Raw genomic sequence first — 26,625 nt, forward strand, 5'->3', positions numbered from 1 at the left:
ACATTTTAATTTTTCTATTTCTGCGGGGTTTTTTTTTTTTCATTTTTCCTCCTTAGGCTATTGGAATACAATTCTCTACACAACACCCTTTACGATAATTCAGCAGCATGTAAATACATTTTTAAGAGTTTAAGAGTTTTAATTGACATTCGCAGCCTTTGTACAATATACGTTGAAACATTCACTGGGCTGTTCGATTTGTGTCCTCAATTGTCAAAGGTAACTGTCAACGCAGGTGAAGGAAGCCATTTTAAAGGAACCAAACCATGAAGTCTCGATCGATTAAGCACTTAAAATGCCAGCAAGAAAGCATAATTGGAAGATTTGTTTGTACCATGCCAAGGCTATATGTCTCTGGTTTCGCTCTCACTTGCTTGACAAACATTTTCACACTGGTCATGCAGCAGCAATAATCAATCAAATTCCTGATCACAACTGTTAACTCATTTGACAATTGCATTTAAGCAAATTATGTCAGATATTTAGAATATTCAGAAGAAACAAAAACATTCACACACTGAGTAAATATTAAATTGTTCAAACGAATGATCTAATGTTCCACGTTTCCTCTTACCTGGCACAATTCCTTTGAACGCTAAATATTTGATATCTTGACTACAAGAAGAAATCCAGAAGCTTTCAGAGCGACCAGCTGCCTTTCTGTCTCTCCCAAGTTCAGTCCACCATGGAAAATGGTTATCTACGCCGCTTGTGCAGTCTTAAATCCGGCAAAGTAAATAACATCCCTGGTAATAATAGCAAGGTACGCAGTTCTTGTTACAGAAAGGGAGAAAATTGAAACTAAATGCTGCATTTAGGGCTACAATTTTTGATAAGAGGATAATTGAGGCGACACTGGTGTATAATTAGCGGATAATTTATGCTATATCCACTTTTAATCCACCTCCCAAAATAAACAAGGTCCATAATCATTACAGACGAATTGTTCTTAATTTTATAGCCCCAGTCTGAATACAGTGTAACGGATAATCAAAGAGGATTTGGATATAACTGATTGCGACCATAATTGCTTTTTCATTACCATTTAAAGTAAATGTATGCCATATCATGAGGAAACTCGTTGTCTTTAAAATAAAAATTGAGTGAGATGAGATTAAATAAAGCCTTGCAGTTATAGGGTATATTTACATCGTGGTTTATAATGAGATCGCCATTTGCCAAACCACAAACTGCACTCGTAATTTGCATATATTTTCAACTGTGACTGGCTCGTGATTACTACAAGGAAAGGCTGTCACTAACCCGGGCCTTTCAGTGACTGGGGCTTAATTAAACTAGACCATATCTGGCGTGTTTACTAGTTCACGTGAATCCTCTCTGAAGACGCTTAAAACTATGCTTTTTCTATTTTGACATCGCACATTTTCACCTAATATATATTTTTTTCTATACTGTAAATCACCGTGTGGTTTTATTTGTGTTATGTTATTATTTTACTTTTGTGGATTCTGCTGTTTTGTAAATGCATTCAGAGATTAACGTTCATATAAAAGTGACTTTGTAGTTGGACACAAGGCAATAAAGTCGCTGTCCTATATCCTGTTCTAACTGAATGGGTTCGATTCATGCAGTGTTGGCGTAGGCTAAGCGTTATTTGGCACCTCTGCCGCGGTTGCGATTAATTACTTCGATGGTAGCGCGCGACATCTGAGTGGGAATTTTGTGAATATCAGGGGGAAATCCCAGCATTATTATTCTCCACATGGTTATGGCTACGGTGGGAGCTGTTAAGGTAGGTTAACTCACTGTGAAGTCTCAGCTAAAGCAGAGAACTGATGACGTTAGGTTGAATGACCAATCGGAAGGCGCTGCCCTTTGGAGACAAACCATTTTACTTGTAGTGGCTGCATCAAGTCTGGAAGCAAGGACTCCAATTTAACAGAATCCACCTTAAAATCTCTGCCTTTACTCAAGCCCACCTTCCACCATACCGCGTGAGAATTACAGGACAAAAAAGGATAAAGTGTGGAGGTAATAACGCAATATCTCCTAGCCAAGGAGAGAAAGAAACGAACACAACGAAAGGACTCATTTGGACTTCAGAGATAGGGGGTAAGTGCTCTCAAAGCAGAAAATTTGATGATGACCATGACTACGACGGCTGACGGTCTGGAGGCTCAAGACTCGTCAAAATCTGCTTTCATGGAGTTTGGACAGCAATCGCACTCACAACAGAGCTCCCCGTCGATGGCCGCCAGCCATTATCCGCTCCACTGTCTCCATTCCGGGTCTCATCATCATCAGCAGCAGCACGACAGCTCTCCGTACTCCGGCTCTAACTCCTATAACAGGTCGCTACCTTACTCCTATGTAAGCCATCCCCACCACAGTTCATACCTGACGTCCTACCAAAGTAACGCCAGCGGAACACAGACCAGATTAGACGCCACAGGTAAGCGTATTTACATGCGTAAACATACAGCTCCGTTTTCATTGCAAACCTAACCGAGGAAAGCTACTTCGATAAAATGTAACATGGGACAAGCATTGTAAGTTCTTTTTTTAAAGGTCCTTACCCGTTTTCTTTTGTTGTCGCCTAGTTTTGCCCGTCCTATGTCAGCGAGAACGGTGTTCTCCTCAAAATGATTTATTGCGTTCCGCCAGTGATTCTACCCACCATTGCAAATTATAATTAGCGTCTAATTGTCTCCGTCTCGACATGTCACTACATGCAATTTCCTAAATATGACAGACAATGTAATTATGCTATAGAGTGCGTGAAAGAACATTACAGACTATTTGTGTTTATCAAAAAAAAATCGCCTTTAAAATTCTATACAGACTTCTATTTATGTGCGGGAATCATTCCACAATATTTACCCTTTTCAGAACAGCAGAAAACAACAGTGATTGAAAATGGAGAAATACGTTTCATAATTTCCTAAATATGACAGACAATGTAATTATGCTATAGAGTGCTTGAAAGAACATTACAGACTATTTGTGTTTATCAAAAAAAATCGCCTTTAAAATTCTATACAGACTTCTATTTATGTGCGGGAATCATTCCACAATATTTACCCTTTTCAGAACAGCAGAAAACAACAGTGATTGAAAATGGAGAAATACGTTTCAACGGAAAAGGCAAAAAGATCAGAAAACCGAGGACGATTTATTCCAGTTTGCAGCTCCAGGCACTAAATTACCGTTTCCAGCAGACTCAATACCTGGCGTTACCAGAGCGCGCGGAACTGGCTGCCTCTCTCGGGGTCACACAGACACAGGTGAGATGTGGACTCATTTATATTATCAGTGAACTGTGCTTTTCATTTAGGTTATGTGTTATATCTGATTGTTGTCATTAATAATGTTGGAATGATGGTGTTTTGGAAGTAGATAATAAGCCTACTTTTTTTTCTCACGTTACACTAAATTAGACACCACCTTCACTAAACAATTTAGCAACCTACGTTTTTTATTTGTTTTCAGGTAAAGATATGGTTTCAAAACAAAAGGTCCAAGTTCAAGAAGTTGTTGAAACAAGGCGGTAACCCTCATGAGAGTGACCCTTTGCCCGGCTCCATCGCCCTGTCCCCGCGCTCTCCAGCCATTCCTCCTATCTGGGACGTCTCAGCCTCCTCTAAAGGAGTAAACATGTCTGCTAACAGCTACATGCCCGGTTACTCACACTGGTACTCGTCGCCTCATCAGGACGCCATGCAGAGATAGGCAACTAGCCCTTTTTAGGCCAGAGGCCTTGATGTTGACATCCCGTCTTCGCCCAGTTCACGTGCGCTAGTACGCACATTGTCATCGGTTTAACATCCTTAATAGAGACCTATTCTAGCCTATTAAGGCGACGATTTCTTTTGAAGGATGAAGACATTTGATGTGGTGAAGGTCGACATTGGAACTAACTGTCAGTAGCATCATAAACGGATCGATTAAAAATCTGTTCTTACGTTTGACTGTAATCAAACACACTCATCGCCAACATGACATTGGAACAGAAAGCGAAACGTTGTCATATCACGCGCTTGAGTCGCATTTGAAAACGAACTCAAACCTCTTGCGTAGATGTTTCTGATCATGCAAAAGCAAGCAATTTGATTGTAAATATATTGTCCGATTTTAGTTGTTAAAACCTTTTTATGTTTTGTCATAAATGGAGTAAACATGACTTCAATTAACGTGTTGTGCCTTTTTTCTCTTGGAGACCATATGAAACACGCTGTTTAGAATCAGCTATGAATTTGATTATTGGAATAATCTGCATTGAATAAATAATTTCTTTATAAAACGTAAAATTAGCACCTAGAAACAACTTGCACAGTAAAATGTAAATAATTACCACCACATTATGAATTTTTTCTCATGCTGGAAAGCTATCTGAAGCAATAACAAAATAGCTTACCCGAGTTGGTGGAAAGTGTTTTTCCTACAGAATAGAGCTGCATCTTGTCCATCTTGTCATTCTCTAGCTCAATTATTAAGGTATTGACAAAATGTTTTTCCCCTTTCTCTCTGCCTTGATCTGCGAGACGCTGAATGCCTTTCGCCACAGGATCGATCCTGAACAAAGCATCCAGCTGCAGTCTCGTTCAATATGAAGGAGATATTTGGGACAATTTATGGGTTTTATCCAAGAGAGGGTTTTTTTCCATTCTCATAAATGCAGACATAATTAGGGTAATTTTTGATGTAGCCCGCTGATTACAGCGTTTTTATCGTCAAAGATAATTACCTGTAATTTTCTACCACTTTTAATACTAAAAGGCATCTTTATTTGGATTTGAAGTGGCAAAGACGAAACAAAAGATGAAATTATTCGGTTATTCATGTACAAATTGCCGAGGAGAGTGAACGATTGGGATATTATCTAAAATTACAATGTTGAATAGGGAGACGAGAAGCCCCTGCAGCTGTCAAATCGTGGATGCCCCAGCCGCAGAGAATGGGGCTTGATTTTCTAAAAAGGTTCCCTCATCAACGGATTGGGATGGTTCATTTAAATGTTTGCTCTGCCTATAGGAACATAACATATATGTTGAAATAGGAACTGTCAAAAACACGTTTGTCACTGGTTTCAGATGCACACAGTAATGTCTTCAAAATATAGCCTACCCTGAGATTTTTTTACAACCTAAAATACTACAGCTGAATTTTATTTGGTTGAATCGCAACTGATTACGCATAATAATAAAAACGAAATGTGTTCGTGAGAGTTAAGGTCCCCTACATATAGAGGGCCCCTGACAGACACGGACAGACAGACAGTCGTGGATACCGAAATGCACGAGGCTAACAATACTTAGAATTAACCTAAGAATTGTGAGAAAGCACTATTATACAAGAATATGTGTGCGCAAGTGAAAAAAAGAGATATATAAATCATTACCAATATAAATCATGACCGGTTTACTACATCCCAGCGTTCGTGGGTCACACGTTTTCATGTAAAATAGCACGGCTTTCCCAACAAGTCAAACTGCAGGCTATAACAATGCCCACCCATCAGCGACACTCAGATCAGCCAACAACAAAACAACATGGTAAAAGAGCAACACTTACCTTCGATACATTTATTGTTTGGCATATATCAAAATCTCTGGTTTCAATGTTTCAATAAAGATACCGTTGTGAAAGCGGACGCTCCTGTGTACCGCTTGTGTTTGAGTAAGCAAATCCAGGTGTGAAAGTGTTTGCACACCCCGACACCTCTTATATATTGCCTGCAAAAATTAGCCGTTATTACTGTCACTGTTTAGTGATTGTGAGCTAGGGGGAAAAAACCTTCTGCAATCAAGATCCAGGCGCATCTTTGCAAATTATAGATAATTGTAAATGTCCAGATTATGATAATGGAGCTAATCCTGGTGGAAGTATAATTATTGTTGAGTGTTACAGTTGAGGGTGTCCAGTAAAGCTTATTTATACACGCTTTGCAGTGAATTCGTAGAGTGGAAAATGTTCAGTCTCGATATAATGGCATGGGATATAGTGTGTTTGTGTACGTGAAAGAGAGGCAAAGTGTTAGAGTTGATGGCGTGTGTGTTTTGAGCGTGAACGCAACGTCTGCTTGGGAGGGGGGTGAGGGATATAAACAATGCATAAGCCTATTAGTACATACTCCGATATTCTCATAATTATGTCATGGCTTTTTATTGGGTATATTCGTCACGATGACTTGGTGTTTATATAGGCTTTCAAATAAAACCATAAAAATATGCCTATAGCGTATCCTATGTAGGCTAATAGATTTACTTTTTGTTTTAGGTAGCATATGTTAAGCATAATTTTAGTGTTCAAAACAATAGCAATTCTATTCTGGTGTCATGGAGAAAAATCGGTAAAAAATTTTTACGGATGTGTATTTTGAATACTGAAACGATTGCCGATCACTTGAAGAAATAGCCTATAATAAATAGCCACGAAGTATTTCGCTGGGCCGTGTTTTTAAATTTTATTATTATTAATTTGGTTTTACAATATTATCTCCATAGTCAACAAAGAAAATCTCAAATTAAGCCATGCCCCGGTGGCCTTTTTCACGATTGATCGTGGCAGTCAGCTGTAGAGATGTAAGCACCGGTTTTAATGAGATGTTCAGCATTTTTCCAGGAGGAGGATCTGTCAGGGCTGGGTTGTGGTCGCTGGAGCCGGTTTGCCCCCACAGGCATGCGGACTGCCTCAGATCTCCGTGCCGTCCCTTCGCCACCTCGCTACAATTCAAAGCCTACTAATCGTAAGGAACACAAGACATGTTCAAGGCAGAGCACACTGTTTGCCAGACTAAATTTTTCGTTCGTCAGGGGTGGTTTTAATCAAGACGAAGATCAAATATTCAGTCCTACTAACGTAAAAAAAATCTAAAAACGATTTATTTATTTGGAATTAGCTAATAATAATAGTAGGCCTAACCACCAAATACACTCCTTTAAAATATGACATTTAATTATTAACTGAAGACCAAATCCGAGGCAAATTCTATTGTTTTTTTTTAATTAGACTGTAGAAATGTTATCTTTTTCTTTGCCATAAAATAGTGACTCAGCCCACAACACACGACCCCAAAATGTTAATAAAATATAATTTCCTCAAATTCCATTTAACATTTCTTCTTTTATAGGCCCGCAAAGTTGAAGTCCCTTTACCAATCACAGAAAAGTCGAGCAAACAGCATATCACAAAGGTTCTAAAGCCAAACAAAGTGCTCGGTGCATTGATCTGTTTTGAGTTATAAATTAACTTAAAGAAGACAAAATGTTTGATAATTAAAGAAAAACACATTTATTTGGGGTTGTCCTTAATGTTTTGGCACATCGTCGGATGTACGCGTTGAGGTCAAAATTCAAGGCACCATTCAGAATGTTTGGGTTCATTGTCCATTTAAAACATTTAATAATTCTTCCAAATGCAATAAATTACATGCACACAATTTACACATTATACACGTTCTTCTAGGACTGCCATATCGATACATTGCATATTCCTCAAAAAAAAAAAATGTTAACACCAGTCCAATATAGGCCTACAACAAAATAATAAACAAATTTCAGTACAACGTTCCTGATCCGAGTGCCAACGAGTGCTGTAACGTGCCGGGTGCCTGAAGGTGAGAATTCATTGCCCCGGTGGAGGAATACCAGGACGAGCTGGCGCTTTCCAGAAACGTGGATGTCGGTGTGTTAATATTTTGCGGCTGATGGTGATGTCTCTGAGGACCCTGTGAGTCCCAGACCGCGGGAGACTGCGGTGAATTACACGCCATCGGGTCGCTGGAGCTCGGACTGTGTTCTGGAGGCAGTTCGCCGTTTTTCATGATCTTCTTTAGTTTGGATCTCTTGTTCTGGAACCAAATTTTCACCTGTGAAGAAACAAAAGGTTTTATGAGATCCTGAGTGCAAATTCCTGAATAAAGCGCAATGGCTGTTTCTGCCATATTTATACTCCTTAATAAAAAAAATATATATATTATGTCGTTAACATCGCTTAGGCCTATTATTTTAACAGCCTTTGAAAAATACTTTAGCCTAAATGTTAAACAAGCGTTTGTGACTCCCAACGTTGCCGCAAGCTCATATCAATATTTTAATTTCAAATATATAGGACTATTATTATTTGAGTAGGCCTATTACATAAAAGACATTACAATAAAATATTCAATAAAACATTGTCGAACCTGTGTCTGTGTGAGTCCCATCGATGCCGCGAGCTCGGCTCTCTCTGGAAGCGCGAGGTATTGGGTGTTCTGAAACCTCCTCTGTAGAGCAGCGAGCTGGAAACTGGAGTAGATGGTGCGGGGCTTCCGGACTTTCTTGGGTTTACCGTTGACCATCCTCACTTCGGGCTCGGCTGTTTCTTTTTCTAACGGGTGAACAAATATTTGATGAATACATGGGGATGGAAAAGCACTCCCTTGATTGTTGGTCATTTTTGCAGTGATTTAGCCTATGTCAAGTGTCGTATAGTGCTTTCAAATTGCTACTCGCATAAAGTTATTGAGACACTTGATTGTCAGAGAATAATTTCTTAAATATTTACGCATTTTAAATGCTTCTATTTTCTATGTAATCTATCGTTTTACGCATGTAGAGTTTTGTAAATGTATATATATATATAAAACATAGTAAATCGTTACCCATTTCGAATTAGATGCAATGCTACAGCAGTTTAAAATTTCGTCCAAATTAGTTACAAAATTCAGACCTTATAATAAAAAACAACTGTAATACCCTGGTTATATAATATGTTCAACAATAATGCTCAACCATGATAATGTTTATTATGTATAATAATAATAAACAATAATTATTATAAAAATAACAATAAATGAAAAAAATATACAATAACTAACCTTGCGGGCTCGGTTGTGACTGCACCCTATTATATGTTCCGGCATATTGGTGATATGCTGCAGAGTATGAGCCGTAATCAGGGTAGGATTTTGCAGGGTAATTTCCAGAAGATCCATTGACTCCGTGGTATTGGTACTGATAGGCATTAAAACATAGTAAATCGTTACCCATTTCGAATTAGATGCAATGCTACAGCAGTTTAAAATGTCGTCCAAATTAGTTACAAAATTCAGACCTTATAATAAAAAACAACTGTAATACCCTGGTTATATAATATGTTCAACAATAATGCTCAACCATGATAATGTTTATTATGTATAATAATAATAAACAATAATTATTATAAAAATAACAATAAATGAAAAAAATATACAATAACTAACCTTGCGGGCTCGGTTGTGACTGCACCCTATTATATGTTCCGGCATATTGGTGATATGCTGCAGAGTATGAGCCGTAATCAGGGTAGGATTTTGCAGGGTAATTTCCAGAAGATCCATTGACTCCGTGGTATTGGTACTGATAGGCATTAAGAGGTTTTCCATACGTGCCCGCGTTCGGTGAACAATAGCCATGATGAACTCCTCCAGCAGGGCTGTAATAGCCAGAATCCGTGGCTGTCGACTCCGGCAGGGTTGGAGATTCCTGAGATGGATGATGCATCGTGGAGAGCTGAAAAGGGTTTAGAAAATCTGCAGGTTTAATACTCGGAATCCTTCTGTCGAATACTCCAGTCATAGTTTGGATAAGACAACGTAAAAAGGCAGCCTAACTCTATAGGGGTCCACAGAGTCTACACTAACATCGTGTGTGCAAGCGTCTCTCTTGAAGACTGCTTTAAGCCCCGCAGCAAAGACTTGGTTAAATCCTAAATTGCGCTGTTACGCACTGCAGGGAGGATCTAGTGCCATTGGCCAAAGAGCGCAGCAGACGGCAGTTACTCCCCAACTCGTTCAACCAGTTTCAGAAGAACAAAAAACTTAATAGAGGTATTTATGGTATGTTTACAAAAAAATTGAAAGGGAAATGGATTATTATTTGATATAAATCCTTCACTGGACGAAAAAAAGACGGCTGCTGATCTATTCCATGTAAATCTTCCTCGCATGTAGCAAAAATGTCTGATTCCTTAAATATGTTTGGAACACAGTACTTTAAAGGCCGATATAATTACATATAGCCTACATATATTGTTTTGTTTAGTTATATCCTCTACGTTCTACGGATTAAACAGTTTTGTGTGTGTTTGTATAGGATATTCGTCTGTTAATCTACATATCAATTTGCATATTTGTAACCAGAATATGCTCTTATTTTCAGATGACAATAATTTACCATTAAACACTAAATCAAATCATATGATTTGATCTATATGTCCATCTGTGTCAGCAGCGGGTGCTTGAGAATTATTTATGGCAGCAATACATGAAAAGGCCTACTTATAGCAATGAGTGTGCCTGATTTCATGATAATGACACAAATCTGTGCAATATAATTTAACGACTCAAAATTTTGCTAGTTTGTACTATTATTGTTCCTTAAATGTTAATGAAAATCATTGTCTAGCAAGCATTCAGTGAGGTAGTCAGCAATAGTGGTGAAATGGTGCCACCAAGTGGAGATAAATCAATAAACTCATGGTAGTCCGAGTTTCTTCACATCTGTTATCCATCTTCAAACAAGACAATGGCCACTGTAACAGTGCATTAATGCAGGTGTTGACTAGCCATAGGCCTAAATGATGAGGAAAAATGTCTAACCTGACAAACTGACAGTCTAGTAAGAAATCAGTGGTTAGTGGTTTAAGGTTTAATCCCCTTGTCTGATCATACGATTAAACAAAAGGCCTAATGATTCTGTACAATCTAATGAATTATGTTTGACCAAAACATGTATGAACAAAAACAGTTTGGAGGAGTTTGGTACAACCAAAAAAAAAAGTAAATAAATCCAATTTACACATTAAAAATTCATTGGTGTAAAGCAAATGTTATGTCAATAGTTTGGTCTCCATAGTTAATTAAGTATATTTTAAGTATATTTTATGTATAAGAATATTTAAAATATCCTAATATTTGAATGCTTAATCAAATGATAACCCACCCTCGGGGTCAGAAAAAAATGACAAATTTTGTGTCATTGTTTTGTGAAACAAATTTCCCCTATTTAAAATGTGTTTCTGACACTGCCCAGCCTTATTAATAAAAGATGATAAGTTAATAAATCCACAAAATAGGCTACATTGTGTGATACAACAGAATAACACAACTGCGAGAAATAACAAAACAAAAAAAAACATATATAATAAATATAACAAAATAAATTTGTTTTTGCAAATTTACAAAACCTTTCACATTCATATATGCCACAGCACAGGAGCTGCTGAAACAGTTCTACTCCGGCATCATTGAATCTGTCCTCTGCACTTCAATAACTGTCTGGTTCAGCTCAGCTACCAAATCTGACCTCAGAAGACTACAGAGGGTAGTCCGGACTGAAATTTTTATTATCTGTATTTTTTGTTCTGTCACTGTCATTCTGTTACACTGTGGAAGCTTCTGTAACGAAAACAAATTCCTCGTGTGTGTAAACATACCTGGCAATAAAGCTCATTCTGATTCTGAAATATTTTTTTTTAAATATTCTCTAAACAAAGCCGGAAATGACGTACCATGACCACCAGTCTTATTTAGACGTTGTTCAATTAAATGTAACGAATGTTGTGATACTGCTTTTGGTACATTTGAATAAATACATTAAATAAAACATAAGGCGACGCGGGAGATACCTCACATAAATGCGTCTATGTGCTTTCGCTTTGAAGCAGTGAGAGAGTGTGAGTGTCGGGTAAATAGGCGCTCGTGTGGTGAGGGGGGATGGGATGGGGCCACTCCGAGCTCTCGTTCTCCCCTAATTCAGCGCGCTCATTATTCTCACTTTTCTCCTTTATATCGATGCTGTTTTAAAATAAAATTCATCTTTCCCGTTACCGCATGTGTTACGTGGCATCAGAAAAGCAAAAGGTATCGATCTGCGACTGAACTGTGGTGCAGAGAGCGTTTAAAATGTATCCCGTTGGAGCAGCTGGTGGTGAGTATTGTGATCAGCGAGCGTGCTAGCGACGAGATGCAAGCTGAATAAGTGTGGGGTTTTTGTTAAAGATAAAAATGTAGTTTAATATTGTTCGGTTGCCCATGACACCAGTGTTCAAATATTTATTTTTAGCTTATAGTACTTTAGTCTTATTTTCCATCTCTGTCGATGGTTTGTTTTGTAGGCCCATTGTTGTTGTTAGCTTGCTAGCTAAGCTTATTGACCTGCTGGCTTTTGAATTTACAGCCGCTTGTTAAACTCCTATGCGCGTCAATCTTAAAAACGTTAACAGCACGTACTTTCTAACTATTTTAGGTTTGGAGATACTGGCGCAGTTTAGAGGTTTCGGTCTAATTGTTTTATGTGAGTTTTAGACGTTCTAACGTTGGTAGTTTGGCACCAGTTTGACTTTCTCCAGCTAGCCAGGTACTGAAAGTTACTAACTAAAGTTCTAGTTAATAAGTTAATTATTCTGCTTCCAAATTTTGCAAATGGTTTCTGTCGATTTGTAACACTGTTATATATTTACACTGTTATATATTTGCACAGTCGCGATGTTCAGCTAAAGTTGACTGTCTACCCAAATTATGAATGCAACATTGTTGTTGTTAGTGTTCGAGTTTATGAGAGGTGTGTTATGTATCCTCATTACATTTCAGAAAAGTATTGAAACTTTTAAAAACGCAGTTCAAACATTTTAAGAAAAACCGTAAAACTACAGAACTTGTTCAAGTCATAAACTTACATGAAGGGACCTATTGTTAACATTAGTTTTCTGCATTAGTAAACATGAACTTAAAATGAACACTGCTTCTACAGCATTTATTATTCTTAGTCGATGTTCATTTTAACGTCCTCCTAATATAGTTTTAAAATCAAGTTGAATTTGTTAACATTAGTTATCGTACTGTTGTTTTATTAACAAATATTAAGGGATGCTGTAAAAAAAATACTTATAGTTGTTAATTTATGTTAGCAAATTTTAAAGAATGGGAACTTATTGTAAAGTGTTACCACTTAGGTTTCATAAAGTGATGAGTTTGTTGTATTATGTCTTGTTGATATGTGTGAGGCATCTGAAATGGTGATATAAAGAAAAGCAGTTGCTGTAGTTCAAAGAAAAGACATCCTGGTACTTGAGTGTGTGGGAGAGTTTGGCAGGTTGTTGAGTTGCTTGTGTGGTGTTGGTGATAAGGAGGTAAAAGGCCTGTTGCCCAGTGGGATGGGTTCATGTCCCTAGTATCTTGCTGCCGTGTTTTTAGGGTTGATACAATGGGGTGAGACAGTTCATGGAATCTGTCAGTAAAATACTTCAGATACCCACAGCCTTCTTGTACATTGAATGTTTTTCACACATTTAACACTATTGCATTAACTTGACCTGTTTTTTCCCCAAATCAACAACCCTGTGTGTCCCAGTTTTATTGTATGCTAGACATTTGTAATCAACTAAGCACAGTCGCGATGTTCAGCTAAAGTTGACTGTCTACCCAAATTATGAATGCAACATTGTTGTTGTTAGTGTTCGAGTTTATGAGAGGTCATTTTAGTGTGTTATGTATCCTCATTACATTTCAGAAAAGTATTGAAACTTTTAAAAACGCAGTTCAAACATTTTAAGAAAAACCGTAAAACTACAGAACTTGTTCAAGTCATAAACTTACATGAAGGGACCTTTTGTTAACATTAGTTTTCTGCATTAGTAAACATGAACTTAAAATGAACACTGCTTCTACAGCATTTATTATTCTTAGTCGATGTTCATTTTAACGTCCTCCTAATATAGTTTTAAAATTGAAGTTGAATTTGTTAACATTAGTTATTGTACTGTTGTTTTATTAACAAATATTAAGGGATGCTGTAAAAAAATACTTATAGTTGTTAATTTATGTTAGCAAATTTTAAAGAATGGGAACTTTTTGTAAAGTGTTACCACTTAGGTTTCATAAAGTGATGAGTTTGTTGTATTACAGTGGGTACGGAAAGTATTCAGACCCCCTTAAATTATTCACTCCTCATTTACTATACCAGGCACTATGAATACGCAAATTAGCCCCTAAATACAAAAAAATTGTATCTAAATACAAATAAATAAGCGCTAACGGCACATGACATCGTGAAAATAGGGGGAAATATTAACAATTGGCAAAACACCTACAGAAAAAAATATAACTGTTACCGGATTAACCTTGCTGCCTTCTCACTAGACCCTCTGCTTTGCAGCACAGTTAATGATATGCTAAGGATAGGATCCCTTGACGCGATTGGTTATTGAATTTTGTGACGTAGCAAAACAAAGGCTGTTTCAAACCGCGTTTCTGTGACTGCCTTTGGGAAACTACCGTTTTAAGGAGAAAATACTCCGCAGTGGTGTTGATAAATGGATTGGCACATGGTTTGTCTAAAAGCATTTTAAAAACAACACAGACAAATAACCAACATAAAAAAATCAGATTTTCACTACAGGGGGACTTTAAGGAAATTTCCGTATGTATTTTTTTGTTTACAGGTGTTTAAGCTGTATTTAAAATTTTGCACTTAAGTGCGTTGTGTTTTAGGGTTAACAGAAATGTTTGTAAAAATTAATGGATGATGTCCTGGCAGAAAATTACTATAAATTATTAATATTCAGTACAACAATGTGAGATATTGCTTTTCGATAGTTAAGCAAAAATGAAGTTGATAGCAAGTAAGTAACTTTTCAAACTAAAGCTGACCAGTTAGTTTCTATATAGGAAAATGAAGATGTTATGTAAGGTGGGGTGTTTGAGTTTGTGGCACAGCAGAGCTCTAATAGTCTTACCTAAATGTTTGTGTGTGCCTAATTAATAGGTTTAAGTTGCTCAGAGGTCCACTGAACTAAAAATGGACATTTCTAGCTTAAAATAATGGACATGGTCCAAAAAAGGTAATGTTTCTAATTTATGTATAAAAAAAAAAAAAATGTAAAATTGTTTGTGTGTGTCCCATAGCTCCCCTGTCTCCTCCAGCACAAGAGTATGTCTTCAAACCACCTCAACGGCCAGACTTTGGCACAATGGGTAGGACAATCAAACTTCAGGCTAACTTCTTTGAAATGGAAATACCCAAGTTGGAGGTGTACCATTACGACATAGACATCAAGCCTGAGAAATGCCCACGGAGAGTTAACCGGTAACATCTTTTGACTGAAACTTGAAATTTCAACTGTTTGATTGGGAAGAAATATATACTTACTTTTTTTTTGTAGTGAAATCGTTGAGCACATGGTCCAGCACTTTAAGACGCAGATCTTTGGAGATCGAAAGCCTGTGTATGATGGAAGGAAGAATCTCTACACTGCCATGCCTTTACCCATTGGAAGAGACAAAGTATGCACTAGTAAAGTAATAATAAATCTGTGTTGGCTTTGTGATGTTCACATTTGATAGAGCAGTCACTGAAATATGTTTTACTCTGTACCTACTCAAAATGCTTTATTGAAGTCTTTTTACATTTTATGGAGTGTCACATCATACTGATGTCTCAAACTGTTCTTTTAGGTAGAGCTGGAGGTCACAATTCCAGGGGAGGGAAAAGACAGGAGCTTTAAAGTAGCTATAAAATGGGTGTCCTGTGTGAGTCTGCAAGCTCTACATGAAGCACTGACTGGACGGCTACCAAACATCCCCTTTGAGACTATTCAGGCTCTGGACGTTGTCATGAGACATTTGCCCTCTATGAGGTTAATGGCTGTGTTTTGTTGACACTGTTTTCCATATCACTGTTAGGGGGCCTCATACTTCATCCTTCTGCACACTGTGCTGTTTTAACACGTTATTGTTGTGTCTGCAGGTACACTCCAGTCGGACGTTCTTTCTTCACTCCCTCTGAGGGCTGCTCCAACCCCCTCGGTGGAGGAAGAGAAGTTTGGTTTGGCTTCCATCAGTCTGTGCGACCATCCCTCTGGAAGATGATGCTCAACATTGATGGTCAGTGTGCACTGACATCATTTGCATTAATAAATGTTTCTTGAAACTTTCTTATACAAATCTTTGTTTTGTAATATTTATATTTAGTGTCTGCCACTGCATTCTATAAAGCTCAACCTGTGATTGAGTTCATGTGTGAGGTTTTGGATTTTAAAAGCATCGAAGAGCAACAGAAGCCCTTAACAGATTCCCAGAGAGTGAAGTTTACCAAGGAAATCAAAGGTGATTCATTACAGTAATTAATGCCATCCCTAATTATTTTTATGGACTTAATTTTTGAACACTGATTTCTTTTTTTACCTATCAGGTCTGAAGGTTGAAATCACTCACTGTGGACAGATGAAGAGAAAATACAGGGTTTGTAATGTGACTAGGAGACCAGCCAGCCATCAAACGTAAGATGTTTTAAATGGCTGGAGCTCTTTCTGTATGAATGCCAATGCATTTTATATTCCTCATTTGGATGACGCAGCGTTAAAGGTCAATGCTTTAAAAATGTATTTTGCTTGTCTCCAGGTTTCCTTTGCAGCAAGAGAATGGTCAGACCATTGAATGCACTGTTGCCCAGTACTTCAAGGATAAGTACAAACTGGTGCTGCGATATCCACATCTCCCATGTTTACAAGTTGGTCAGGAGCAGAAACACACCTACCTTCCGCTGGAGGTTGGTCAAGACCACATCCTAGGCTTACTTTTTTCCACCCATCTTTCTCTCATTTCTTTCTCTGAATGTCGGTTTCCTTTTTTTTTTTTTTTTTTAAATGCAGGTCTGTAACATAGTAGCCGGACAGAGATGCATCAAGAAACTGACAGACAATCAGACCTCCACTATGATACGTGCCACAGCCAGGTCTGCGCCTGACCGTCAGGATGAGATCAGCAAACTGGTATGTGCAGCTCTCTTATCCTTTTTCAGTCTTCTAAATCTCATCCACACCTCATGATGGATTTCATTTGGTTGTGACAGATGAGAAGTGCCAACTTCAACACCGATCCTTATGTGCGTGAGTTTGGAGTTATGGTAAGAGACGAGATGACTGAGGTCAATGGTCGGGTCCTTCAGGCACCTTCAATTCTATATGGTGGAAGGGTAGGAACCTGTCCTGATCAACTTGACGTTTATCTTGCCAACCTTGTCATTGAATTCCAATCTGGATGTGTCTTCCTAATTTGGTCCTGTCTCTCTGGCTTTTTTCAGAACAAAGCAATAGCAACCCCAGTCCAGGGTGTGTGGGACATGAGGAACAAGCAGTTCCACACAGGGATTGAGATCAAAGTGTGGGCTATTGCCTGCTTTGCCCCGCAGAGGCAGTGTACAGAACTTCTTCTGAAGTAAGTCAGCTTTGACCTGGATCTGGAGAAGTATTTGTATTTGGTGGAATTAAAAAAAAAAATTCAGACCCTTGCTTGGTTGAATCCTTTGTTTGTTTTCTCCAGGGCGTTTACTGACCAGCTTCGTAAGATATCACGTGATGCTGGCATGCCCATTCAGGGCCAGCCGTGCTTTTGCAAATATGCCCAGGGAGCAGACAGTGTGGAGCCCATGTTCAAACACCTCAAGTACACTTACCAAGGCTTACAGCTGGTGGTTGTCATCCTACCTGGGAAGACCCCTGTTTATGGTAATTTACCTTCTCTTGGTTTCTTTAGTGTTTTTGTTTGCAGTGTGTTTGTAATAGGGATGCACCGGTATCAGGCCCGATACTGAGCTCCTGTACTCGTACTCGTTAAAATGCCCCGATACCAAACACCGATACCACACAGCATGTGATAAGTGCCATATTCAGACAAAGAAACACCGACAACAGACAGCAGAATGGAGTTATTAGAGATTAAAGATGTCTACGAAGTATATGTATGCAATAAATAAAACATTCAGTATTAATGCCTTTATAGCTGATTTGTGCCAGCTCATAAGCAAATCACGCTGAGTGGATTGAGCGCGCGGCGGCGCAGATGCGCAAGCTTGTCCATTGAATATCCCTTTCTCACAGACATCACTGGCAAGTTTGTAGTTCGGTCGGATATGTCAAAAAGTACAAACCCAATTCCAAAAAAGTTGGGACACTGTACAAATTGTGAGTAAAAAAGGAATGGAATAATTTACAAATCTCATAAACATATATTTTATTCACAATAGAATATAGATAGCATATCAAATGTTGAAAGTGAGACATTTTGAAATGTCATGCCAAATATTGGCTCATTTTGGATTTCATGAGAGCTACACATTCCAAAAAAGTTGGGACAGGTAGCAATAAGAGGCCGGAAAAGTTAAATGTACATATAAGGAACAGCTGGAGGACCAATTTGCAACTTATTAGGTCAATTGGCAACATGATTGGGTATAAAAAGAGCCTCTCAGAGTGGCAGTGTCTCTCAGAAGTCAAGATGGGCAGAGGATCACCAATTCCCCCAATGCTGCGGCCAAAAATAAAACAATGCACAAATTACTTAATGGTTGGTAGGGAGGGAGAGAGAGAGAAAGAGCGTTTGCATGAACCCTGATGACAGCATGCCCAGGAGACTATATGATGTCATTAAGGCTAAGGGTCACCCGACAAAGTATTGATAGTTATATAAATATTGACAGCTGTATGAATAATTTTTGGTTTATTGTAATCCATTACATACCTTTCTATCAAAGTTATCTGACATAATCAAGCTGAATTTGTTCTGGCACAGTTTAACTCTGAGTTCTTATCATATTTTATTACCATTTTCTAAACTATAGTAAATAAACTGTGATAATGTGAGAGATGTTGTAGGTGTCTGAATAAATTTTTGTTTGACTATCTATTTGATAAATTAAGTTAACCAACTAACATTAAACATACTCTTTTTGTTTCTGTACCCAATATTTAAAAAATGTATCGGGCGAGTACTGGAAAAAGTGGTATCGCTAGTTTGTAAAGTTGTAACATTCTAAACGCTGTCAATTCTCATAGCTGAGGTGAAGCGTGTTGGAGACACTGTTCTTGGCATGGCCACGCAGTGTGTCCAGGTGAAGAATGTACAGAAGACCACACCTCAGACCCTTTCCAACCTTTGCCTCAAGATTAATGTCAAACTGGGTGGAGTCAACAACATTCTTCTTCCACAGGGCAGGTAAGGGCACCTTTTTTGAAAGCCTTTGACGTGCAGAAAGCTTAAGGCACTTTTCTGATTCAGGTTTGTTAATGCCTGGGCTGCTTTCCCATGAAATTTGACCGGAAAGTACAGCTATTGTTTTTGTCTTTAGGCCCTTAGTGTTTCAGCAACCAGTCATCTTTCTGGGTGCAGATGTGACTCATCCACCAGCTGGAGATGGCAAGAAACCTTCAATTGCTGCTGTAAGCCTGACAAGCCTCTGATATTTTAAGGCTGATTATGTTAATTGCATAGTGCCAAGTAGCATTAATACCACAAGTGTGACCAGTCTACTACTTGTACACAATTTTAAGCCATATCATATAATCTCAAAAGTCTTTAATAAGGCTTTTAACATCTCAGAGCTAGGGGGCCCTCTAGATAATAATATTTATTTTATATAGGTTGTAAAGCTATAGATATGTTTTGCTTATATAGGTTATATCATATATAGATATATGTAGATCTGTATAGGATATATGTTTAGATACCTTTTTATGTTTTGTGTACATGCCCATGTTTGTTCATATGTTTACCTGAGTAGCACCGTGGACCTGTGAGGCATGATGACATTTCATCCATCTGTATGTCTCCACATATGGCAGAGTGATAATAAAGCTCACTTGACTTGACTTGATGATAAAAAAGCTAATTGTTTTTTTATATATAATATTTAGGTTGTTGGCAGTATGGATGCCCACCCAAGCCGATACTGTGCTACGGTGCGGGTGCAGCAGCACCGTCAGGACATCATTCAGGATCTGGCCACCATGGTGAGAGAGCTGCTGATCCAGTTCTACAAATCCACACGCTTTAAACCAACGCGCATCATCTACTACAGAGACGGCATTTCAGAGGGCCAGTTCAACCAGGTAGTTTGCAGGCATGCACTTTTTTTTTTTTTGCCAACGCTTGCTGACTGGTGCTAACTCATTTAATTTAATTTTCAGTCTCCTGTTTTGTCTATGCAGGTTCTACAGCATGAACTGCTGGCTATTCGTGAGGCCTGCATCAAGCTGGAGAAAGATTATCAACCAGGCATCACCTTCGTAGTAGTGCAGAAGAGACACCACACCAGGCTCTTCTGCATGGACCGGAATGAGCGGGTTGGTTAATGCACAGGATTTTATCTCTATCCACCTTGTTTTTCAATGCGGAAGTAAGTCGTTTTCTGTGAATGTGCGAGACTTCCGATTCATTAGCCGCTTTAGGGAAATAACGAGAAGAATAACGTGCAGTAAATGGTAAAATTGTATGCACTACAAACCAGTGTGTTCATAATTAAGATAATACATTAAAATAATAAGGTACACTAGTTTGCAATATCAAACAGCAAAACAAGCTGTTTTGTACAGCTAAAAATAGCTGGAAGCGGGTGAGACCGGAAGCCAGACATAAAATTTACAAATGGCCGCGCACACTCTTACGGGAAAAATAAGGTGGATACAGGAGTCCCTCAAAGGAAAATAAAAAGCAAGGAGTACACAAAGTTTGTATGATTGTAAACCGTGCTTAGTATGTTTTAAGAGAACTTCCTGCATGGGAAGTATACCAGTGAGAAATGTGGTTATTGCAAACATCTTGTGAATCAGAAAAGCCTTCGCTCTTTTCATTGGTAAAGAATAATTTTTCTAGAATTTAGTTACAAGCACATGTCCTTGAGGAAATAATGTTTGTTAAATTATGTCCTTTTCTGTCGGTTTTTTTAAATGTCTTTTAAATTTGCCTTTCAAATTTGCTGTTTATATTCTTCAAGGTTGGAAAGAGTGGCAACATCCCTGCTGGCACCACAGTTGACACCAAAATTACTCATCCATCCGAGTTTGACTTTTATCTTTGCAGTCATGCCGGAATTCAGGTACCATTGAATATTTCAAATAGAATACCAATGAAAGATCTATAAAGAATTCATAGACTTATTATATAAAGTGAGTGCATATGAATGCTTTATTCCTAGTTATCAGGTACCTAAAAGAATGGAGGTCAATTGGCTTTAGTGTTGATGATAATTATGCTTGTCTAGAGTGTCATTTCGGTTCTTCATAATTGCTGAATCTCCACAGGGTACCAGCAGGCCGTCCCACTACCACGTGCTGTGGGACGACAACCATTTCACCTCTGATGAGCTGCAGGTCCTCACCTACCAGCTGTGCCACACCTACGTGCGCTGCACTCGCTCGGTCTCCATTCCTGCACCAGCCTATTATGCCCACCTGGTGGCATTCCGTGCTCGATACCACTTGGTTGACAAAGAACATGACAGGTAACAGGGTCTTACTAACTTGGACGGAGTAAATTACATGATTTTATTACAGAGTAAAAATTATCCTATTTTTGTTTTTGTTTTATATTTTGTGAACCTAGATTGTCCAAGCTGTTATTATATTGAACAAGAAACATTATAACATGTAGAGAAGGCTATATAGCCCTGTTTAGTATACATTTTCTTTGGGCTGCAACATCCTGTCTCTGCTCTATACAGTATGCTAAAATAAGTCCTCAATGCTTACAACTCAGTTTATTCACATTTATTTCCTTACACAGCTGGATGTGACTTTTTTTTTTTTTATAATGCGAGACCTTATTCATTGTTATTATCCCAATAGATCTGATTTATGTGTGTGTTGTAATTTTTTGCTGGCAGTGCTGAGGGCAGTCACACATCAGGTCAGAGTAATGGCAGAGACCATCAAGCCCTGGCCAAAGCTGTGCAGATCCACCAGGACACACTGCGCACCATGTACTTCGCCTGAACATTGCCAGAAACAAGCCCCACATCCTGAAAACAGCACGGTGTGTGTGTGTCTGTGTATTTTTGTATGTTTGCCTCAATTGTATAAATGAGAACCTTCAAACGGGGGAAAAGAAACAAGAATCGCCATGCTGTTAGGTTTCCAATTGCCCATGTAGTCAATTTCCAAACATACTAAATATCCATGATTTTTAGAACTGTAATATGTGAAATTTTTTTTTTCGGTTTGGTTTAGTGGGCATGGTTATGTGTCTCTGTTGTACATGTGCATGTCAGATTAGAGGTTAACATCTTTACATAGTCAATCCAAAAATTCAAACAATTTTTACACTGAAAGGTTACATTTGCTTGATCCAATACTGTCATCAAGGCTGGTGATGGAGACTGTTGAACAGTAGTTTTTACAAATTCATCAAACCAATGGGTTCGGGTTAGTTTAGGACAACACTGATCAGGTTTAGGGGTTGTAGGGATGCAGTTTCCACAGCTAAATTATTTATCAGCAAAAGCAAGTGCACTGACCAGATGGGGACTTCAGGACAAAAGTACTTATCCTGTTTTGTTTTGTTTTGTTTATTTGTGCTAATATGAATTTTTTTATCGTGGTGTCATTTACTGTTCAGTCCATGGCTCAGTCATCCTACTGTACCAGTCCGCCAATTACATGACCGACCACACACTATCATGTGCTTATATCATGAAATTTGAACACAGTATGTGCAGAATCAAGAATGCATTTGGAAGTGAGAATATAGGAATTGTTCTGACAATCAGTTTTCTGCCGCTCATATGAGACTGGTTATGGCAGAGACCATCAAGCCCTGGCCAAAGCTGTGCAGATCCACCAGGACACACTGCGCACCATGTACTTCGCCTGAACATTGCCAGAAACAAGCCCCACATCCTGAAAACAGCACGGTGTGTGTGTGTCTGTGTATTTTTGTATGTTTGCCTCAATTGTATAAATGAGAACCTTCAAACGGGGGAAAAGAAACAAGAATCGCCATGCTGTTAGGTTTCCAATTGCCCATGTAGTCAATTTCCAAACATACTAAATATCCATGATTTTTAGAACTGTAATATGTGAATTTTTTTTTTTCGGTTTGGTTTAGTGGGCATGGTTATGTGTCTCTGTTGTACATGTGCATGTCAGATTAGAGGTTAACATGTTTACATAGTCAATCCAAAAATTCAAACAATTTTTACACTGAAAGGTTACATTTGCTTGATCCAATACTGTCATCAAGGCTGGTGATGGAGACTGTTGAACAGTAGTTTTTACAAATTCATCAAACCAATGGGTTCGGGTTAGTTTAGGACAACACTGATCAGGTTTAGGGGTTGTAGGGATGCAGTTTCCACAGCTAAATTATTTATCAGCAAAAGCAAGTGCACTGACCAGATGGGGACTTCAGGACAAAAGTACTTATCCTGTTTTGTTTTGTTTTGTTTATTTGTGCTAATATGAATTTTTTTATCGTGGTGTCATTTACTGTTCAGTCCATGGCTCAGTCATCCTACTGTACCAGTCCGCCAATTACATGACCGACCACACACTATCATGTGCTTATATCATGAAATTTGAACACAGTATGTGCAGAATCAAGAATGCATTTGGAAGTGAGAATATAGGAATTGTTCTGACAATCAGTTTTCTGCCGCTCATATGAGACTGGTTCTCATCAGTGACTCCCTCCATTTACCTGTGCCAGAGTTCTCGGTGCGGAAACAGCTCTGTAATATGGATAATTGTCTTGAAAAGTACTAATATCTTGGGGCTCTAAGCATTTAGATGATGAGATGATCTTGTGCGTACTTTAAATTCTAAATTCCATGAGCATTTCTCTTTTTTTTGTTCGCTGTGATTGTAACCTAAGGTTTCAGTGGGTTGGGTTTATGAGTTAAATTTCAAAAACTCCCTTGAAGAAAAAAATACCATCACTTTTCACTTTAAGCACCTGTTCTGAAATTTTCATTTTGATGTTGTCAAAAATCTTCCCCACATTGAAACACAAAGCCAGTTTTGTGCTGAATATTGGGGAATCTGAAGCTCTGTGATTTGCTTGGTTCTGTGCGCTGTTTCCAACAGTGAAGTTTGACTGTACCATGCTGGCATACAGGCAAGCACGACTTTTTTTGTAAAGAATAATACACATACAATTGCATTGAAACAAAATCAGAGTGAAAATTCAAATGCACATTAGTTTTTTTTTTGTTTGTTTGTTTTTTTTACCAGGAATCTTGTTTATGACATAGAGATTTCCATGAGAATATTACAAATCCCTTTTTGAACACTCAAGATCCATTTTTGTTTAGATATTTAAACCTAAAATCTTGTGAAATCCAGTTTTTCTTTTAGAGACCTTTTGTAGAGTCACAGGGTTGGGCCATTAGGTGAGTGGTTGTTAGCTTTTTATTGCTTAACAAAATAGAAAATTTTATTTAGTTTGAATCCAAACTTATTTCAAATTGAAGGGCAATACATTGTATATGTGTTGGTAAACTGTTTTCATGTAAACAGTCTTATCCCTTCTAAAGCATATCAGGATGTGTAGCGATTGATTGAGTCTTGTTAGTTAATTAACTGTAAGATCGCTTCCCCAAATAATTCTTCAATTTTAACTTGAAATTTGGAAAAAACGGGAATTTTTAACCATCTTTTTCTAACTATGCATTCTTAACCAAGAGATTTTAGTGGTATGTTTGTGTATATGAATTATAAATATAGAACATTTGTAATGTAGTCATTTTCATGCTGGGTACTTTTAGTAGTGTAAATAGTGCAAACCCTGTACCCACTGTAGCAGTATTAGCTTACAAAATACTCTATTTTTATTATCAACAATTGGATGTTCTTTATATGGCTCTCAATTATTCCTGTTAGCTGAACAAGATTATGTACTTGTAGTTAATATCCTACCATAACTGAAGAACAATAGGACATTATAATTGTAGGTGCTAGAGTTTATTCTTGAGACTACCATTTCTTTTAATATCTTGTTTAACTTCAGCTTTTAAACAAGAATCACAGACTGGTCAGAGAGCTTAATGAGAATGTTTGGTTTTTGATCTGGTGAAATCTATGACTTTGGACCCTGAAACCCTGACCCTCATTTTCTAAACCCAACAGACTGTGTATAAGGGGCATTTTAATTTATCTTCAAATACTTGACTAGAGTTATGTTGTTATTTGGCGCTGATCGTGTAACTCGTGACAGTAGATGCACTTTGAAGAGCAAGTGCTCATCTGGATCATGAGTATGTTATCTGGGTGCAGTTGTGTGGAAATGACTAGATGTCCTACCTCTTGTTACCTGTTACTTGTATTATGGTAACATTACCGCACTGGTCATTTCCTCATAATTGCACTAATAGGAAACGTCATCTTTTCGTCCCTCTGAAAGTGAAAGTGGTTGATGTCACAGAAAATCTTGAACACTTGCTCCAAAATGGCATCTATAATTGATATTTGTTAAGAGGCCATACCTGCTGCCATTTAGCCTGGATGATTTAGCATTGCTGTTGTTTTATTATGGTAGTTTTAAGCTATGTATTGAAAGCTACAATTGAGTTCTGCAAGTTTCAGATGTCAAACATTTGATGTTTCATAAGTCCGACATGAATCCAAAAGATTATTAAATGCTTTCCGTGAATAAGTGGCTTTATGCTTTAAATGTGCACCGCAAGCTATAAAAATGTTCATAAATGTATAGTGAATTCCAGTTTTATTATTTTCTCTCCTTTTTAAATTGCAGCACATTGTCGCTTTAGCCATATACTTGTTTGAATGTGTTACGTAGTTTTCCTCTTTTTCTTAACATTAGGTTAGAATAATAGTATTTATGATTTAACATCAGCAACATGAGGTGAAATCATTGCTCAAACTGCTACTTGGATATTCTCTGGAACAATCTTAATTTTTTTACTTTTTAACCATATTTTCATCCTCATGACCTGCTTTAGTTAGATGATTTTTAGAAGTTACTGAGTTTTTAGTATTTTAACCTGTTTGAAATCAGCACCTTAGGCAAAGGTCTACAACATATGCAATTTCTCAAGTATGAAATATGAGATGTTTTTGCACTATATCAGAAGAGGTGTTACTAATTTGCATACTGGTGGACAGATTGTTATAGAGAGATTATAGAGAAGAACTATCAATATTAGTATAGTCTTGGCATTGTTTTTTTCTTCATATACCATCATATTGGCACTAATATATTAGAAATTGACAGATGTAAGAAGGTCTTGAGTTCTTACACTATGCAAAAACTCATTTCCATTCAGAGCCGTCTCTCTGTTTGTATATAGGGGTCAGATTGTCAGATTTTGTCTGTGAAATGTCATGCATACCAAATTGAATTAGAGACTTGAGTGAACGGAAGTCCCACTTGTGTGTTTTCCCATTCTCTCTTTCCACAATATCAGCTGTTGTTTTTAATAAGGGCATAAGGAATCTGATGCAAATGTTTGATTAAAATAAGTCTATTCAAATATCCGTGAATGCAAATGTAATGGAGGCCAAGGATTAAGTACAGTGCTGGTTTTGTTGAGATTGTCACGTTATAATCTATGCTGCAGCATCTCTGTTTCAATTCTTAAGAGGCACATATAGTGTTAACTGAAAATTGAAATGGTGCCTCAATTTCCCTTGAATTATTTATCAATGTTATGCCATTAACTTTGTCTCTTGCGTCATCATTTCTAGACCATTGTCTTTTGCTGCTTGTATATTGCTTGGCGAAGTATCTTTCCAGCTCTGTGTGGGGTTACAGTGTCCTCTTCGCTTTACACCTTATAGTTTGAATAAAACTAGTCAATTTAGGTTAGATTCTTTGCTGGTGCCCCGATTACTTTGAGATTTTATTTTCAGAAACTTTTT

General features: G+C 37.8%; 3 protein-coding genes across 6 annotated transcripts; 2 read left to right on the plus strand and 1 right to left on the minus strand.

Annotated features, from left to right (window-relative positions):
• Window positions 1-2,100: 2,100 nt before the first annotated feature.
• LOC107591662 (homeobox protein Dlx6a-like) lies at window positions 2,101-4,049 on the plus strand. The gene is made up of 3 exons (XM_016280883.1): window positions 2,101-2,413; window positions 3,052-3,245; window positions 3,451-4,049. Exons 1-3 carry the CDS (start codon window positions 2,101-2,103, stop codon window positions 3,688-3,690), a joined length of 747 nt encoding a protein of 248 aa, XP_016136369.1. The 3' UTR covers window positions 3,691-4,049.
• A 3,056-nt stretch (window positions 4,050-7,105) lies between these two features.
• On the minus strand, window positions 7,106-9,626 carry LOC107591663 (homeobox protein Dlx5a-like). The gene is made up of 3 exons (XM_016280884.1): window positions 9,203-9,626; window positions 8,144-8,328; window positions 7,106-7,828 (listed from the first exon to the last, which is right to left on the minus strand). Exons 1-3 carry the CDS (start codon window positions 9,555-9,557, stop codon window positions 7,517-7,519), a joined length of 852 nt encoding a protein of 283 aa, XP_016136370.1. The 5' UTR covers window positions 9,558-9,626; the 3' UTR covers window positions 7,106-7,516.
• Window positions 9,627-11,617: 1,991 nt separating this feature from the next.
• LOC107591597 (protein argonaute-2) lies at window positions 11,618-23,941 on the plus strand. 4 transcript variants are annotated; one of them, XM_016280794.1, is made up of 20 exons: window positions 11,618-11,909; window positions 14,885-15,065; window positions 15,142-15,262; window positions 15,434-15,615; window positions 15,726-15,862; window positions 15,950-16,084; window positions 16,170-16,257; window positions 16,379-16,526; window positions 16,630-16,749; window positions 16,830-16,952; window positions 17,061-17,194; window positions 17,300-17,484; window positions 18,811-18,970; window positions 19,104-19,194; window positions 19,669-19,863; window positions 19,942-20,097; window positions 20,748-20,849; window positions 21,055-21,254; window positions 21,636-21,705; window positions 22,583-23,941. In XM_016280794.1, exons 1-20 carry the CDS (start codon window positions 11,885-11,887, stop codon window positions 22,619-22,621), a joined length of 2,592 nt encoding a protein of 863 aa, XP_016136280.1. In that variant the 5' UTR covers window positions 11,618-11,884; the 3' UTR covers window positions 22,622-23,941. The 4 variants fall into 4 exon arrangements, with proteins under 4 accessions (XP_016136280.1, XP_016136277.1, XP_016136279.1 ...); XM_016280793.1 differs by lacking the exon at window positions 22,583-23,941 and having other exon boundaries at window positions 11,619-11,909; window positions 21,636-21,930; XM_016280795.1 differs by lacking the exon at window positions 22,583-23,941 and having other exon boundaries at window positions 11,620-11,909; window positions 19,963-20,097; window positions 21,636-21,930.
• Window positions 23,942-26,625: the final 2,684 nt, after the last annotated feature.

This window comes from Sinocyclocheilus grahami, unplaced genomic scaffold (genome assembly GCF_001515645.1).
Source record: "Sinocyclocheilus grahami isolate Dianchi unplaced genomic scaffold, SAMN03320097.WGS_v1.1 scaffold144.1, whole genome shotgun sequence".
In the NCBI taxonomy this organism is placed as follows: Eukaryota; Metazoa; Chordata; class Actinopteri; order Cypriniformes; family Cyprinidae; genus Sinocyclocheilus; species Sinocyclocheilus grahami.

Bases quoted from the DNA above. Each gene is read 5' to 3' on its own strand.
- LOC107591662 (XM_016280883.1), top strand. From the start codon at position 2,101: ATGATGACCATGACTACGACGGCTGACGGTCTGGAGGCTCAAGACTCG. The intron at 2,414-3,051 runs GTAAGCGTATTT...TACCCTTTTCAG, and splicing joins GACCAGATTAGACGCCACAG to AACAGCAGAAAACAACAGTG. The intron at 3,246-3,450 runs GTGAGATGTGGA...ATTTGTTTTCAG, and splicing joins TCGGGGTCACACAGACACAG to GTAAAGATATGGTTTCAAAA.
- LOC107591663 (XM_016280884.1), bottom strand. From the start codon at position 9,557: ATGACTGGAGTATTCGACAGAAGGATTCCGAGTATTAAACCTGCAGAT. The intron at 8,329-9,202 runs GTTAGTTATTGT...TTCACCCGTTAG, and splicing joins GTCACAACCGAGCCCGCAAG to AAAAAGAAACAGCCGAGCCC. The intron at 7,829-8,143 runs GTTCGACAATGT...GTTTCTTCACAG, and splicing joins TGGGACTCACACAGACACAG to GTGAAAATTTGGTTCCAGAA.
- LOC107591597 (XM_016280791.1), top strand. From the start codon at position 11,885: ATGTATCCCGTTGGAGCAGCTGGTG. The intron at 17,195-17,299 runs GTAAGTCAGCTT...TGTTTTCTCCAG, and splicing joins TGTACAGAACTTCTTCTGAA to GGCGTTTACTGACCAGCTTC. The intron at 21,255-21,635 runs GTAACAGGGTCT...TTTTGCTGGCAG, and splicing joins GTTGACAAAGAACATGACAG to TGCTGAGGGCAGTCACACAT.